Source organism: Staurois parvus, unplaced genomic scaffold (genome assembly GCF_062004578.1).
Source record: "Staurois parvus isolate SC_StPar_1 unplaced genomic scaffold, SC_StPar_1.0 ptg001183l, whole genome shotgun sequence".
Taxonomy (NCBI): domain Eukaryota; kingdom Metazoa; phylum Chordata; class Amphibia; order Anura; family Ranidae; genus Staurois; species Staurois parvus.
In genome coordinates this window covers 286,085-302,500 of record NW_028318979.1, presented here as the reverse complement: position 1 = coordinate 302,500, position 16,416 = coordinate 286,085, and the positions used below count along the sequence as shown (strand labels likewise).

Genomic DNA, 16,416 nt, shown 5'->3' with positions numbered 1-16,416 from the left:
GCATGATCCAATTTGCTCCTGCAGAGGAAAAAAATATTTCCTGATCCCCCCGAGAGGCAATAGGATATTCCCTGGATCAACTTTACCTATAAATGTTAGTATCCAGTCTGTTTCACAAGCCCCTTATCGTTCCCTGTCTGATCTGTCTCATTATATACCGATTCTCCCTCCTCCCTTGATCCTAGTTTAAATATTCCTCCAGCCGTCCCATAAGCCTCTCCCCCAGCACAGCAGACCCCCTTCCATTTAGGTGCAGACCATCTCTAGCATATAGCTTGCACCCCAATGACAATTCAGCCCAGTGCTCTAAAAACCAAAATCCTTCCCTCTTACACCAGGACTTTGCCATGCATTGAGTTCTCTAATCTCCCCCTGTCTTTTCAGAGTTGTGCATGGCACAGGTAATATTTCAGAGAATACCACCTTGGGAGGTCCTTCCCTTCAACTTGTTGCAGCCTAGTTCTTTAAATTGATTCTTAAAGAGCCTCCACCTTCCATGTATTCTGTCATTGGCTCCAACATGGACCAAGACAGCTGGGTCATGCCCCCTCCCAGTAATTTATCAACCCGGTCCACCACATGCCTAACCCTGGCACCAAGGAGAGAGAAACCATTCGGTTGAGGCGATCCTGGCAGCAAATTATTCTATCAGTCCTTCTCAATATAGAATCTCCTATTACCACCTGCTGTCTAGGCCTTCTGCACTACCCTCACCACCCCTCCCAGATGGTGTGCCCTCCCGACTGTTAGGGATAGCAGTGACATCCCGGGCTGCCACCCCTGAGCTTGCCACCTCCACATCTTCACCCAACTGGGCAAATCTGTCTGGGTGCTCAAACCCAGGGCTGGCCTTCCTTTTCTGTGAGCCCTACCACTCCCTCTCATTACAGTAACCCATCTTCCTACCTGATAATCCTGATTAGCACCTCCACCCTCCACATCAATCCCATTAGCTACCTGCTCAGAGAGCAGAAGACCCCTTTAAAGGTTGTCGATTCCGCCCAGTGTTGAAACTTGCTCCTCCAGATCTCTAAAGCGACCTTCCAGAAGGGCAACCCGCTCACATCTGTGGCAGCGCTATCCATCCTGGAGCTGTTGCTCCATTGTTGCATACATGCGGCACACTGTGCACTGCACAAAACCTTCCACCCTGCTAGCACTCATATCCCAGCGTATATGATTTTTTTTTTCTTGCTAATTAGCATTAATTGAAAGTAAAGATGCCAGAAGGGGATTGGGGGGATTGAGATGGAGAAGAGTGAGAGAGACATCCCCCAAATACTTGAGAGAAGGGCCCTCATCCCTAAATACGTTGCAATTCACGAAGAGAAGAGTAGGCCACTTGAACCGGCAATGCTAAATTTCCTCCTGTCACTGAAACTAAAAGAGGAAGGAGGAACGACATGAAAAGAGAGAGAGATGAGGTAGAGAGATGATAGAGACGGAGGATGAAGGAGAAAGAGAGAGAAAATGAGAGGGTGGAGAAGAGAGAGAGAGGGGGGGGGGGAGAGGGGGGGAGAGAGAGGGTGGAGAAGGGGGGAGAGGGGGGGAGAGAGGGGAGAGAGGGGAAGGAGAGAGGGGAGAGAGGGGAAGGAGAGAGGAGAGAGAGAGGGGGGGAGGAGAGAGAGAGGGGGGGAGGAGAGAGAGAGGGGGGGAGGAGAGAGAGAGGGGGGGGAGGAGAGAGAGGGGGGGGGAGGAGAGAGAGAGGGGGGGAGGAGAGAGAGAGGGGGGGAGGAGAGAGAGAGGGGGGGAGGAGAGAGAGAGGGGGGGGAGGAGAGAGAGAGGGGGGGGGAGAGGGGGAGGGGGGAGAGAGGGGAGAGGAGAGAGGGGGGGGGTAGAGGGAGAGGAGAAGGAGAGAGATAAAAAGGAGGAGGAGGAGAGAGAGAAATGGAGATGATAGGGGGGGAGGGAGAGGATGGAGGAGAGAGAGAGGGGGAAAGAATGGAGCTGAAAGAGAGAAGGAGAGAGTGAGAGGGTGGAGGAGGACAAAGCATGAGAGAGAAAGAAAGAGGATGGAGGAGGAGGAGAGAGAAAGGCAGAAGAAGGGGAGAGAGAAGAAGAGAGAGTAAGAAAGAAAGAGGACAAATGAGGAAAGACAGAGGTGCAGAGAAAGAGAGGCATGGGTGTGGGAAAGGAGCAAAGGGAAAGAAAGAGATGGGGGGGAATAAGAGAAGGGGGGAAGAGAGGGGGAGAGGGATATAGGGAGAAAGAATAAGACAGAAGGAAGTGGAGGACAGAGATAAAGGGAAGACAGAAGGGAGGATGAAAAAGAAAGAGGCGGGGGAGAAGAGAGAAGGGAGATAAGGAAAGAAACGGGGAGAGATAAGAAGACAAAAAGAGGCAGAGTGGAAGGGGAAAAAAACGAATAAAAAGGTGAGAGAGAGGTATATTGGGAGGGAGATGAGAAAATAAAAGAGCTGGTGTGGATGGGGGGCAGGAGCGAGAGAAGGAGCAGAGATAAAGGAGGGGGAGAAGGTAGAAAGTGAAGGACAATTGTATCTTTAATACAAGTTGTCATTTGATAAATCCCAGCCTTCCTGATTACATACTTACCTTTCTTTACAAGTTCCAGTCATCTTCAATATACAGACCTGCCCAACAACGGATCACCCCTGCCGGCTCCTCTTCTTAGTGTCCATGTGCACCATGGCTCCATTCATTCCTATAGGAGAGCCATACTCATGAAGCCCTTAAGTGGTCCAGTGGAGTACAGCTCTTCCAGGGTGGTGGTGGGAGTGTGTACTAAAAGGTGGAAAAGCTGCATGGTGGCGACACAATTGCTGGATTGGGGGGGGGGGGCGAGTAGGTATACACACAGGATGTTGGGTGGTATTTATTAATGGACAACGTGTTGTAGAAGAGATCAAAAAATAGAAAATGCTTGGAGCCAGAAATCGGTCTATGACAGGTGTCCAGAAGGATCTCCCCTTTAACTTCAAGGAGCTCTGGAGAAGGGATCCAAGGCTGTGTCTAAAGTGGACAACTCCTTTAAGCATCAGAATAATAAAAGATTGCCAGCAAAGCAGACGGAGGTCCTCCTTAGTCTACTGTCTGTGAGCAGGTGCTGTCATCTGACATCCAATCTCACGGCTTGTTTATGAGATAATGCAGAGAATGCCCACTCGCCGCCTCCTAAATAGATGTAATGTCACCAACAACGGCAGAGACGTGTTTTAATTCGATAAGGGGCTTGTAAAACAGAACGCTTTGTAACGCGCTCTGGCAGGTGGTGAGATTAATGAGCCGTTCACAAGGTCTGGACATTTCTATTTTTAATGAAACTAACTTTTTATTTTTTTTTTCCCGGGCGCCTATCAGGAAACAGAAAATATTACACGCACTTTTATTACCCGGCTCGGCGTTAACTATACCCCTGCCTGCCTCTTATTTGATTTATCCCGTCTTCAAAATCAACACTTCTACCTGACACCCCGGAGTTATTATATATTTATTGTTCTCATTCGTCATTTGCCAGATGGTTAATTTGTTGTGAGACGCGAGAACGCCGAGACGGAATGATATTAAACCACAACAAAATAACAGACGTCTTAAAGTTTGGGTCATATATAAAGGGCCAGTTCCTACATACATGATCGTGAGTGAAACGTTTAGATGGTCGCTTCACATCCTATAGGAGCCCTTTTTTTATGCATCTGCCACATTGTATAAAGATGCCTAAGCTTTGATGCTTTAGTGTCCCCAGGAGAACAAAGGATTTATCATCATATTAAACTTTGCTAGGGTCTGAAGCGAATCTGTGCAGCCTTATTTCCCCACTTTATTTTCCCCTGGTGACCCTGCCATTAACACACATTGGCTAAGAAAAAAAAAAAAATGAAAAGGTGAAATAACGCCGTACACCTTCAACCCCCCCCCCCCACCCCTTCCAATCCACACCTCTGGGTGGGTGATGAGCTGTCAGTGCCCACGCAGTCCAGGGATTTGAAATCCCCGCTCTTCTCCCTCTTCTCTGTGCACTGCTTCCAGGATGGAACAGAGTGATTCTGATTGGTCAGCGCCAGCACACAGCATCGCTCTGATCCTTGTTGGAAGCCTTGCAAAGAGAGGGGGAGAAGAGCGGGGATTTCAAATCTCTGGACTGCTACACAGGCTGCATAGGCACCGACAGCTTATCACCCATGGAGATGAACACTGGAGGGGGGAGGTGAGATGGGGACTGGAGGAGGGGGGTGAGATGGGGACTGGAGGGGGGGGTGAGATGGGGACTGGAGGAGGGGGGTGAGATGGGGACTGGAGGGGGGGGTGAGATGGGGACTGGAGGGGGGGGGGTGAGATGGGGACTGGAGGGGGGGGGTTGAGATGGGGACTGGAGGGGGGGGGGTTGAGATGGGGACTGGAGGGGGGGGGGGTTGAGATGGGGACTGGAGGGGGGGAGGTGAGATGGGGACTGGAGGGGGGGAGGTGAGATGGGGACTGGAGGGGGGGAGGTGAGATGGGGACTGGAGGGGGGGAGGTGAGATGGGGACTGGAGGGGGGGAGGTGAGATGGGGACTGGGGGGGGGGGGAGGTGAGATGGGGACTGGGGGGGGGGAGGTGAGATGGGGACTGGGGGGGGAGGTGAGATGGGGGCTGGAGGGGGGGGTGAGATGGGGACTGGAGGGGGGGTGAGATGGGGACTGGAGGGGGGGTGAGATGGGGACTGGAGGGGGGGTGAGATGGGGACTGGAGGGGGGGTGAGATGGGGACTGGAGGGGGGGTGAGATGGGGGGCAGGATGGGGACTGGAGGGGGGGCGGGATGGGGACTGGAGGGGGGAGGTGAGATGGGGACTGGAGGGGGGAGGTGAGATGGGGACTGGAGGGGGGAGGTGAGATGGGGACTGGAGGGGGGGTGAGATGGGGAAGTTGTACAACATTCCTTCACCTTTTCATTGTTTTTGTAAAGGTTAACTAACCCTTTAAAACTAAACACTTACGTGGCTAACAATGACAGATGACCACCCACAAAGGTAAGTACAGCATGGACTAGGGGGGGTGGGAAGGGTATACAGTGCTAGATCACCTTTTCATTTTCTAAAAAGGTGAATGAACCATTCAAGGTCTCTTTAACACAGCTTAGAGATGAGGCAAAATGAAAATTCAGGGTATAGTGCTGATTTGCGCTCAAGATGCGTTTCAGCACAGTAATAAATGAACGCCACCCTTGGTTGTGAAAGCTTCATAACTGGTCACTGACTGTGTCATAGCCGCCATAGGCATGCTGCAATTGAATGCAATGCAGGTAGCAGGTTGCAGAACAGCTTAGAGAACATGACATGTTCCATAATTCTTGGTATGATGCAAAGCAACAGTAAAACACTGGTATACATTGTGCTGTCAGCCTGCCATTCTTTTAATTACCTATTGTGTTGGCAAGTGGTACAGGAGCATTAGAAATGCAGATAAAATGCATTTTTTTCCCCCACATCTCTAACAGCCAATTCACATGGGCAGTACAGGGACGGTTGGGCCACATTTTTACTTTGCCCAACCGCCCACCTGTATCCTAACAGGATGGTATGCATGCCATGCCTGTGATGCTTTCTTTCATGGCTACAGCACATTCCAGTCCATGTGGAAGAGGCCTAAAGTAGCCTTTACTGTGCAGAAATTCACCTACTGTGTTAATGATCGCTTCAGATGCATTTTAAACACGTTGAACAGCCGTTCAAATACTCCCCTAACACCATGTGAGGTTTTTGTTTTTTTTAAAAGTTAAAAAGGAAAGTGATCACATTTGATGCTTTGCAATTGCGCTTTAAATGCGCCCACGGCCTTTACAGTGCACTGCAACAGAAGTAATGGAGGTTGTTGCAAAGCGTTGCACTTCACAGGCAGCTTTATTTTTCTGTGGGCAGGAGGCAATGTTAATGCTGCCACAAGTTCACCTCCATCCTCTCTGTTTTAACAATTCTGAGTGGCGGAAAAAAACACGACCCCATCAACGATTTTCAATGCCTGTGTGATTAAGCCCTTAGGGTGACAATGTACAATCACTGTACTGTATCTATACAGGAACAGCTGTCACCTTAGAACAGAAGGCTTGGACTACAAAACACCACCCCCTCTCCTCATAAAAATAACATAAGGGGGTACCTGAATCTTTCTTGTTATCAGCCTCCTGGCTTCAGTGGAGATAGTGGGGCCACACTAAGAGCTAATCAGGCTGTGCTACAGAAAGGATTAAGACTGAAGATCAGTCACTGTCCAATCAGTAAGCTAGGGGATGGTTTCCTTGATCAAATACTAAAGATGGAGTAGAAAAGAAGGGTGGGACTTTCTAGGTACCAAACAACATCATTAAGATAAAAAAGTACAACATTTTATTAAACAATTTAAAAATTAGTGGTCACAAATACTCGTTCCTAGTGGTCAAAAATACTATTATTGTATTTCTCCTTGCTCATGTTTGCTGTCTTTAGCTACTATGCCATTTGAATGGGTCTATCCTCTCTGCACTTCACCTGACTCCATTGGAGGTCTGCGATACGGGACATGCATCTCTATGTGAGTTTTTTTAGTATACTCTTTTTGGGGTATGTATAAGTAGCCTTTGTTACAGTCAGGTCCATAAATATTGGGACATCGACACAATTCTAACATTTTTGGCTCTATACACCACCACAATGGATTTGAAATGAAATGAACAAGATGTGCTTTAACTGCAGACTGTCAGCTTTAATTTGAGGGTATTTACATCCAAATCAGGTGAACGGTGTAGGAATTACAACAGTTTGCATATGTGCCTTCCACTTGTTAAGGGACCAAAAGTAATGGGACAATTGGCTTCTCAGCTGTTCCATGGCCAGGTGTGTGTTATTCCCTCATTATCCCAATTACAATGAGCAGATAAAAGGTCCAGAGTTCATTTCAAGTGTGCTATTTGCATTTGGAATCTGTTGCTGTCAACTCTCAAGATGAGATCCAAAGAGCTGTCACTATCAGTGAAGCAAGCCATCATTAAGCTGAAAAAACAAAACAAACCCATCAGAGAGATAGCAAAAACATTAGGCGTGGCCAAAACAGCTGTTTGGAACATTCTTAAAAACAAGGAACGCACCAGTGAGCTCAGCAACACCAAAAGACCCGGAAGACCACGGAAAACAACTGTGGTGGATGACCGAAGAATTCTTTCCCTGGTGAAGAAAACCCCCTTCACAGCAGTTGGCCAGATCAAGAACACTCTCCAGGAGGTAGGTGTATGTGTGTCAAAGTCAACAATCAAGAGAAGACTTCACCAGAGAGAATACAGAGGGTTCACCACAAGATGGAAACCATTGGTGAGCCTCAAAAACAGGAAGGCCAGATTAGAGTTTGCCAAACGACATGTAAAAAAGCCTTCACAGTTCTGGAACAACATCCTATGGACAGATGAGGCCGAGATCAACTTGTACCAGAGTGATGGGAAGAGAAGAGTATGGAGAAGGAAAGGAACTGCTCATGATCCTAAGCATACCACCTCATCAGTGAAGCATGGTGGTGGTAGTGTCATGGCGTGGGCATGTATGGCTCCCAATGGAACTGGTTCTCTTGTATTTATTGATGATGTGACTGCTGACAAAAGCAGCAGGATGAATTCTGAAGTGTTTCGGGAATATTATCTGCTCATATTCAGCCAAATGCTTCACAACTCATTGGACGCTTCACAGTGCAGATGGACAATGACCCAAAGCATACTGCAAAAGCAACCAAAGAGTTTTTTAAGGGAAAGAAGTGGAATGTTATGCAATGGCCAAGTCAATCACCTGACCTGAATCCGATTGAGCATGCATTTCACTTGCTGAAGACAAAACTGAAGGGAAAATGCCCCAAGAACAAGCAGGAACTGAAGACAGTTGCAGTAGAGGCCTGGCAGAGCATCACCAGGGATGAAACCCAGCGTCTGGTGATGTCTATGCGTTCCAGACTTCTGGCTGTTATTGACTGCAAAGGATTTGCAACCAAGTATTAAAAAGTGAAAGTTTGATTTATGATTATTATTCTGTCCCATTACTTTTGGTCCCTTAACAAGTGGGAGGCACATATGCAAACCGTTGTAATTCCTACACCGTTCACCTGATTTGGATGTAAATACCCTCAAATTAAGCTGACAGTCTGCAGTTAAAGCACATCTTGTTCGTTTCATTTCAAATCCATTGTGGTGATGTATAGAGCCAAAAATGTTAGAATTGTGTCGATGTCCCAATATTTATGGACCTGACTGTATATGGATGGCCTTATTTCTGTTTATGTATGCACGTGGTATTTATCCATATGTGCTTCTGTTTTAGACCATTTTTTAGACCCTCCTGATGAAGGCTCGTTAAGAGCTGAAATGCGATGAGGTTTCATGGTCTCATAATCCATCTGAAGACATCTTTCCAGATGGAACGTAACTGACCTATCTATGAAGCTGTAATTTAGTACAGACTGGTCCACTATACGTGGTATGTATAATTGTTAAATTGTTTAATAAAATGTTGTACTTTTTTTTTATCTTAATGTTATTGTTGTTTGGTACCTAAAGAGTCCCATCCTTCTTCTCTACTCCTTCTTTAGTATGTTTTTTTTGGGATGTGGTACCTATATACTACTGATAGTCATATACTTGGCACACCCCAGTATTTTGTTTCCTTGACCAAGCTCTGGTGTTGAGAGGTCCAAGACCTGACTGTGCTGTCTGGATGCAGATATAAAGATAACACCTCCTGCGCTCTAGGACTCAAACCAGAGGTGGAGGAATCGAGGAACCACAAATAAATTCCACCAGTGCATGGAAGGATGTGCAGCTCTACAACAAGGCTGGGGAAGCCCGACTGATACTGTGAAGTGAAGCAAAAAGAAACAGCGCACCAACCTTGTGCATTACCTCAGTAATTCAGTGATTTTATTAAATAAAATATATATACTCACACACAAGGATGTAAAACAAGCATTACAGATCGAAGGGAGACCCTTCTTCATGTAGCTCTGATGAAGAAGGGTCTCCCTTCAAAACGCGTCAGCCTCACTTTGAGAGTCTACTCTCGTGACATGACTCACATTGGCTCTACACTCCCCATTTCCTTTGAAGATCTGTAATGCTTGTTTTACATCCTTGTGTTTGTGAGTATATATATTTTATTTAATAAAATCACTGAATTACTGAGGTAATGCGCAAGGTTGGTGCGCTCTTTCTTTTTGCTTCACTTCACAGTGTGCTGTCTGGATCACATGACTGACTGAATATAAACACAAATCCTTGGGTGGGTAAAAATTCCCATCTATGTACATTGACTGTGTACTTATCTGCCTGACTAGAATTCAGCTTTTACAAAAGAATACTTTATCCTCGGAGTATAGAGGACTTCACACGTAACCAACATTGCACCCGCTACACAGACGTACCATTCCACAATTTCTGGGTGAAGTAAGGTGTTGTTCACACTGAATCTGGAAGAGAAAGGAGAGAAAAGAACATTATTTGCATTGCATGGAATTAGCTCTGAATAAGTTAGTTGTTCTTCAGTTTAACAAACTTAACGGGTCTGATAATAATCTGAAAGAACTGGGCCGTCCATAGCCAGCAGATTCTCCATACCGAAGTTGGGGAACTGAAGACAGGAATTTGATTGGTTTATAAGGGCACCACAGGTTCTGCTAACACTTTGGGGTCAATTTATAAAACATTCATATAGCCATTGGTTTAGTGAAAGTGTATTGGTTCTCTGTAAATAGGGCAAAAGACAAATGAAAATAGATTAAATCCTGTGCTGTTCAAATGTAGATCATTGATTTAAAGCTGAAAATACAGTATTTGGCCACTACAGCATCCTATAGAGCCACCCTTACAGGCAAGGACTAGAGTTATGTCTCCCTCAATAGAAACACACAGCCCTGTAGCCTATGAAGGCAATGCACTCCCCCACTCCTCCAACATCCAAGCTAATAGACTGGTTCCAGACCACACTGTCCACCATTAAAGCAGAAGTAAACTCCCAAAAATACTCACCTCCACCTTCCAGTGATGCAGTGCAGGCGTAATCCTAGACTCTGACCTCTCCTTTGGGCCCCACATTCACTCACTGGCTAAATCCTGCCGCTTCAACCTCTGGAACATTTCCAAAATCTGCTCCTTCCTGACCAATGACACCATAAAACAACTTATCCACGCCTTGGTTATATCCCGCCTCGATTACTGCAACTCCCTCCTCACTGGTCTACCGTTACACAGGTTATCCCCCCTTCAGTCTATTATGAATGCTGCTGCTAGACTCATACACCTTACTAACCGATCAGTAACTGCTGCCCCTCTCTGCCAATCCCTTCACTGGCTTCCACTAACCCAACGTATAAATTTCAAAATACTACCCACAGCTTACAAAGTCATCCACAACACTGCCCCTAGCTACATCACCAACCTCATCCACAGATACCACCCAAATCGCCCACTCCGCTCCTCCCATGATATCCTCCTCTCTAGCTCCCTCATCACATCCTCCCACGCTTGCCTCCAGGACTTCTCTAGAGCCTCTCCCATTCTCTGGAACTCCCTACCACAGCATGTCCGGTCAGCCCCCACCCTGTCTGCCTTTAGGCGATCTTTGAAAACTCACTTCTTTAGGGAAGCCTACCCCACCTCCGCCTAAGAACTGTACTTGAATCACCTCCACCAGATCATCCCCTGCAGCTATCACCTTTTGTATCACCTCCCCCTTCCGTTAGATTGTAAGCTCCACGAGCCGGGCCCTCATATTCCTTCTGTACTGAAAATATTGTAATTGTACTGTCTCCCTTGCGTTGCGCAAACTGTTGGCGCTATATAAATCCTGTATAATAATAATGCAGTGGTTAGATTCCCCTGTTGGCCGCTGTCATTATTCTCCCAGGCGCCAAGTTTTTGGCCTCTTGATTGACCAGTGGTGGTTGACATCATCCCACGCATGAGCAGTTCAGTGTACATCTAATAAATGACTATGAGTAGGCAGCGAAGTGTGTGTTATTGCCAACATAGTATGTCTCTTCTGCAATAAAGAGCTGCCTGTTTGCAGTTTCTTTACAAATTAGGTTTAGTTCTACTTTAACTCTATTTATTTTACATTGAAAGCTGTAAACTGCAAATGCAGGGGGTTTCATACAACTTTAAGGTCCCATTAACATCAATAATGAGTTGCGTTGAGGCATGTTGGATTAGGCAGCCTATTCATTGTGGAAAATAATTGGAATTTTTCAAAATGCAACACAGATAAATGGGCATCTGTGTGTTGGGGTGCAGGACGGCTTTGAGGTGCAGTAGGGTGCCAATGCACTAAAACATGCATATACAGAAAGCTGAAATAAACGCACCATGTGGTGTGAATGAGTCCTAACAGACCTTAGCATGTATACTCACCGATCACTTTATTAGGTATATATAGAGTTCAATCGCTTGGAAACACAAATTGCTAATCAGCTGTCAGGGCCTGCCGCGGCGCCTCCCCCAGCGCACGTGCACTAGCGGCGGCTCACGCCGGGACACAAGCACCAGGTCCCGGCGGGCCGCGGCTTACAGGACGCCGCGCATGCGCAGTAGGAGCCGCGGGTGCGCCTTGGGCGGCCAATGACAGCCCGGGGACGCGTCCTGGGCGGCCAATGACAGTGCAGGGCGCGATATTTAAAGATGCCCTGCACTGTCACAGATTGCCGCAAGGTCTATCTGTGATCCTGAGTTCCTGAACCTGTGATATTGACCCTGATTGCCCTGACTACACTGCCTTCTCCTGTGTTTGACCCGGATTGCCCTGACTACTCTTCCTTCTCCCCTCCTGACTCCCGGCTTGTTTGACCTATCTGCGGACTGACTTATCCTGCTGACCCTGCGTGTGACCTGACTACTCTCCGCCTGCCGATTCTGTACCTCGCTTACCCCACAGGACCACTGCTCGTGATCCCTCCTGCTAGGTCCTGCCGCCCTCCTCACATCTGGCTCTCCCGGTACCTATACATCCCCGGAGGTTCCCTCTGCCACTGGTGGGCCTGCTCAGAGGTCGTGACCTGGTCCTGGTCTGTTACAAGTCCATCCCCACCATCAGGGGCCCTGGTGGAAGCACAGACCGGGATTTAGACTCCACGCTTTGGGTAGGTCTGTCAAGTGGGCAGCCAGAGGCACCACCTGGCGGATCATAACATCAGCCAATCACATGGCAGCAACTCAATGCATTTATAGTCATGAAGATGTGGTGAAGACGACTTTCTGAAGTTCAAACTGAGAACCAGAATGGAAAAGAAAGGGGATTTAAGTGACTTTGAACATGGCATGGTTGTTGTTGCCAGACGGGTTGGTCTGAGTATTTCAAAAACTGCTGACCTACTGGGATTGTCATGCACAACCATCTCCAGGGTTTATAGAGAATGGTCCAAAAAAGAGAATATCCAGTGAGCTGCAGTTATGTGGAGGAAGATGCCTTGTTGATGCCCGAGGTCAGAGGAGAATTGGCAGACTGGTTGCTGCAACATTCAGATGGTAGGGTCAGAATTTGGAGTAAACAACATGAAAGCATGGACCCATCCTGCCTTGTATCAATGGTTCATTCTGGTGGTGGTGGTGTAATGGTGTGGGGGAGATTTTCTTGGCACTAGCAAGGTGTACCTAATAAAGTGGCCGGTGAGTGTATATGGAGCCTATTGAATTGATAACCCTATCCAATAGCTGAGCTAATAACATGGCTGCCATAATGGCAACACATTCTGACTTACCCATCGCAACAAATACCTTTCTTCTTTTTTTTTTTCTTTTTTTGTTTAAAAGCAAAGCCTTTGAAACCTTCGCTGCTTATCCAGTCAAAGCAAAGCAAGCAGACAATGGAGACATTAACATCGAGGCAAACGGCGCTGTGATCGAGACTTTGAAACTGTTATTTACTCAAATCTGTCGAGCTTGAAAGAGCCCGAGATGGCATTAATTACAGAATAACAATGGAGCGCAGGGGGAGGGGGCTGGGTGAAACCTTCGCGCCGTGGCAGAAAAAAAATGACAGAAAGGGTGTGAAAAGAGTCATTTTGTGTGGAAAGCTAATTGAAATAACAGAGAGGCGACAGGTGACAGAATTTCAGATCCTTTCGTTTAGCTGGGTTTGATGAGCAGCGGGACGCAGATGGCGATGGAAATATTAACATGCGGTGGATGGACGCAGAGACGGGCAATCCGGGGCCAGCCAAAAATAGCACTGAATGGAACATGATTAAAGACTGGGCCTGCCAAAACCTATATTATCCCTGAAATAGAAAGATCAGGGGACTTTGCCAGATTATCTGTTTATTCCCAGGAAGAGCGTCCAGCAGCAGAACAGTAATTGGCGCAGCAGGTGGGCGGGGCCAGGAACTGCACCAATAAATCTCATCACTTGAATCCCAGAAATATAGAATGAATAAGGAGGACACCTCAGTCATGAATGACAGATAGGAGAAGTTTGAAGAGGGTTCAATTGTTCATCCACTTGGTACCAAAATATTAGTTTCGGATGGACTCAACTTTAAGACCTTGTACACATTGCTTTACTTTATTGGGATGCCAATTATGCAAATGTGGACCTTCACTGTAAAGGAGTAAGGGATACCCATGACAGGTAGTAGGCTTACCCAAGAAATGTAGATTATGGTAGACCATAGCACCATGGAACATGTTGGATCTGCAGAGTAGGAACATCCCTGGAGCAAACTGGTAGAGGAAGATCTTGGAAACTGGACTAAGATAACTCTGAAACAAGGGGAGATGGATCTGGACACCTTTAAGTAGAAGGATGGTCTCACATGGGAGCAAGGTGTCTAGAAGCCAGGTAGTCTACGACAGGGTCCCGCGCAGGGGGTCTGGACTTTGCTGCGTGCTGTCCCCAGGTCGCAAACCCAAGGTTCACCCTGCTCTGGGTATCATGGATCACAAGTTGGAGGTCATCGAGAACATTCCAGAGGTCAGGGTTGTCCGAGGACATGTATGGTCAGGAACAAGCCAGAGGTCAGGATGGGCAAGAGACAAATATAATCATAAACAGACCAGACGTCAGGATGAGCAGGAGACACAGAAAATCAGAAACAAGCCACAGGTCAGGATGAGCAAGAGACACAGATAATCAAGAACAAGCCAGAGGCCAAGACAGACAGCAAAAATTAATAACCAAAAACAATCCAGAAGCAAGACAGGAGCAGACATGGATAACTAGGAACAAGGCAAAAGGTCAGAACAGGTAGTAGACACAGATATTTAGGAATGAGCCACAGTTTGGGAGGGCAATGGACATGGTTAAGCCAGAAGTCGATACACAGGAATGGAAGACTGGGCAACAGAGAGACATAGAGGAGCTTAGCAGCTAGATTGCAAAAGCATTGCTGGGGCAACAAGCCAACAGCTGCACTGAGTTAAAGGGGAAATATGAGAGTAAAAAAAACCAACAAGCATGCCTACTGACCTCTATGCTGCAGCTGTCCCATGTCAGCTCTATGACCGAGAACTGAGTGATGACTGCTCATTTCTCATAGAAGAGAGCACTGACTGTCAGTCACCACTCTCCACTCTGCTAGTGCCCACTGGAGTGCCAAGCTGGAGAGGAGGTGGGTACAGCTGGCTTTGGCTTTCAGCCGTGTGCGTGGAGAGCTGGAGCCAGTGTCAATCAGGCAACCGGTGTGGATCCCAACAATATGGTTGGGATCCTTCCAGAGCCTGGAGTGGCTCTGTGATGTCAGCTGAGAGTGGACAATAGCTCGCTATAAGCCAACTCTAGATCATAAGAGCACAAAATTAAAGTGCACTCCTGTGACCCAGAAGTATGACCAAAAAAGCTTTGGCTATACTTGCCTTTTAAATAGGGTATGCAAGAGGAAGGAGCCACTCTGATAGGGTACAGAATAGTGGGAAGGAGAAGAGTGCTGCAGTGACAGGCAGCGGAAAGACAGGGGGAGGAGACTGTAGTGGAGGGGGAGGAGAGTGCAGCGGAGATTGGCTGCAGCCATTCGGGAAAAGGGCACCACCCCAATTATCTGCCACCCTACAAAAAAATAAAAGTAACACGTAAGAAAACGCTGATTGTGCTACACATATATTATGTATCGCAGGGCATGCCGGAGCGAGAGCAATAATTCTACAGCCATCAGCCACTGTTAACCTTAACACGATGACCTGCAAGTCCCGCCTATGGAGCATTTAGGGTATTGAAGTTTGTCGTTGTTCATGAGTGCATGAAATTTAAAGGCTTGACATGTTTGGTATCCACTGACTCGACACAATCTCATCTTTTATATTTTACAAAAAAATCACATAAGCTATTGTGCTTGTGTGCACTAAAATTCATTTAAATCTATGTAGCTGATTTGCTGAATTTATTTAAATTAATTTCACTGAAAATATGAGTTTGAAAAATCGTTGCACTGAAAATTGCAACTGGAACATTTAGTTCTTCGGGGTGTCTGCTTTCAAAAAATATAAAATGTTTAGGGGAGGCATGTGAAATATTTGATATAAGGTTTGGCGTTTCTAACTAATCTTCAGGCTTAAAACATACATTTTATTATGTGTTCAAAAAAAATAATAATGCAAAAAACGCCCTGGCAGTGAAAGGGTTAAATCATCGGTTAGCCTTGGGGGAAAACACGATCCTTGTTCTCTTGGTTTGAGGTTTATACCTCTGGCAATGGGAGGCCTTGCCAAGGAGGAGGTTTATATCAGGAGGGGGTTTCAAGGTGCCGCAACAAGCTAGAATGCTGACTATACACAGGTTGGAAATCCAGATTTGCAGAGTCTTCACCTCCCTGAACTCCCATCCTTCGCAGCCTCACACCATTCCTAATTATCACGCCGGAGCCGTTCTAGAGCCTTTCTCCGTATCCTTCCTTCCCTATTTACAGGCTCAGCACCAATACATATTTATAGGACTGTCAACACACAACTGTGGCCACAAGTCACTGTTCTACATATTGAAAAATACAGTACGGGCCCGGTGTGCAGGCGCTCTGTTGATTTTTATGTATTTATTCTGACAACGTGTGAAGCATTGTTACATCTCCTGCTGCTCGGGAAGGTGATTGACTTGGCAGCGAGGCTGTAGATCACAATAATGGGATGATATCTTGATACAAGAGACAGAGGAAAGGGGGGGATATACATTAACTTGGCTTAATTTGACACAAGCAAATGCAGATGAGGTTCCCCAGGGAGCAAAAACAACAGCAGTGAGAATTTGCGCCTTTGGAAACATTGTTTTTTGAGACTTATAGGCTTCGCTATGAAGATGTTACATGATAAGAGGATGGAAGTGACTGCTGGATATATGATCATGATACAATGGTCATAGAAGCTCTGTTTTGGCCAGAGACAAGTATAGACGTGAATGTTGAGCCTGCTAATGGTGTATGTTCATGCTCACAGAGGTAGAACCAGAAATTTGGGGACTGGCTGACTGATGAGGAAACAAGATCAATGAGATAAGGACAGT

At 46.7% G+C, this 16,416-nt stretch overlaps 1 protein-coding gene across 1 annotated transcript in view; it reads right to left on the bottom strand.

Annotated features, from left to right (window-relative positions):
* The window catches only part of PEPD (peptidase D), a 241,348-nt gene that overhangs the window by 164,721 nt on the left and 60,211 nt on the right, over positions 1-16,416 (bottom strand). The window contains exon 7 of the mRNA XM_089659763.1: positions 9,365-9,409. Within this exon, the coding sequence (XP_089515889.1) occupies positions 9,365-9,409 (45 nt within the window). The remainder of the gene's footprint in view (positions 1-9,364; positions 9,410-16,416) is intronic.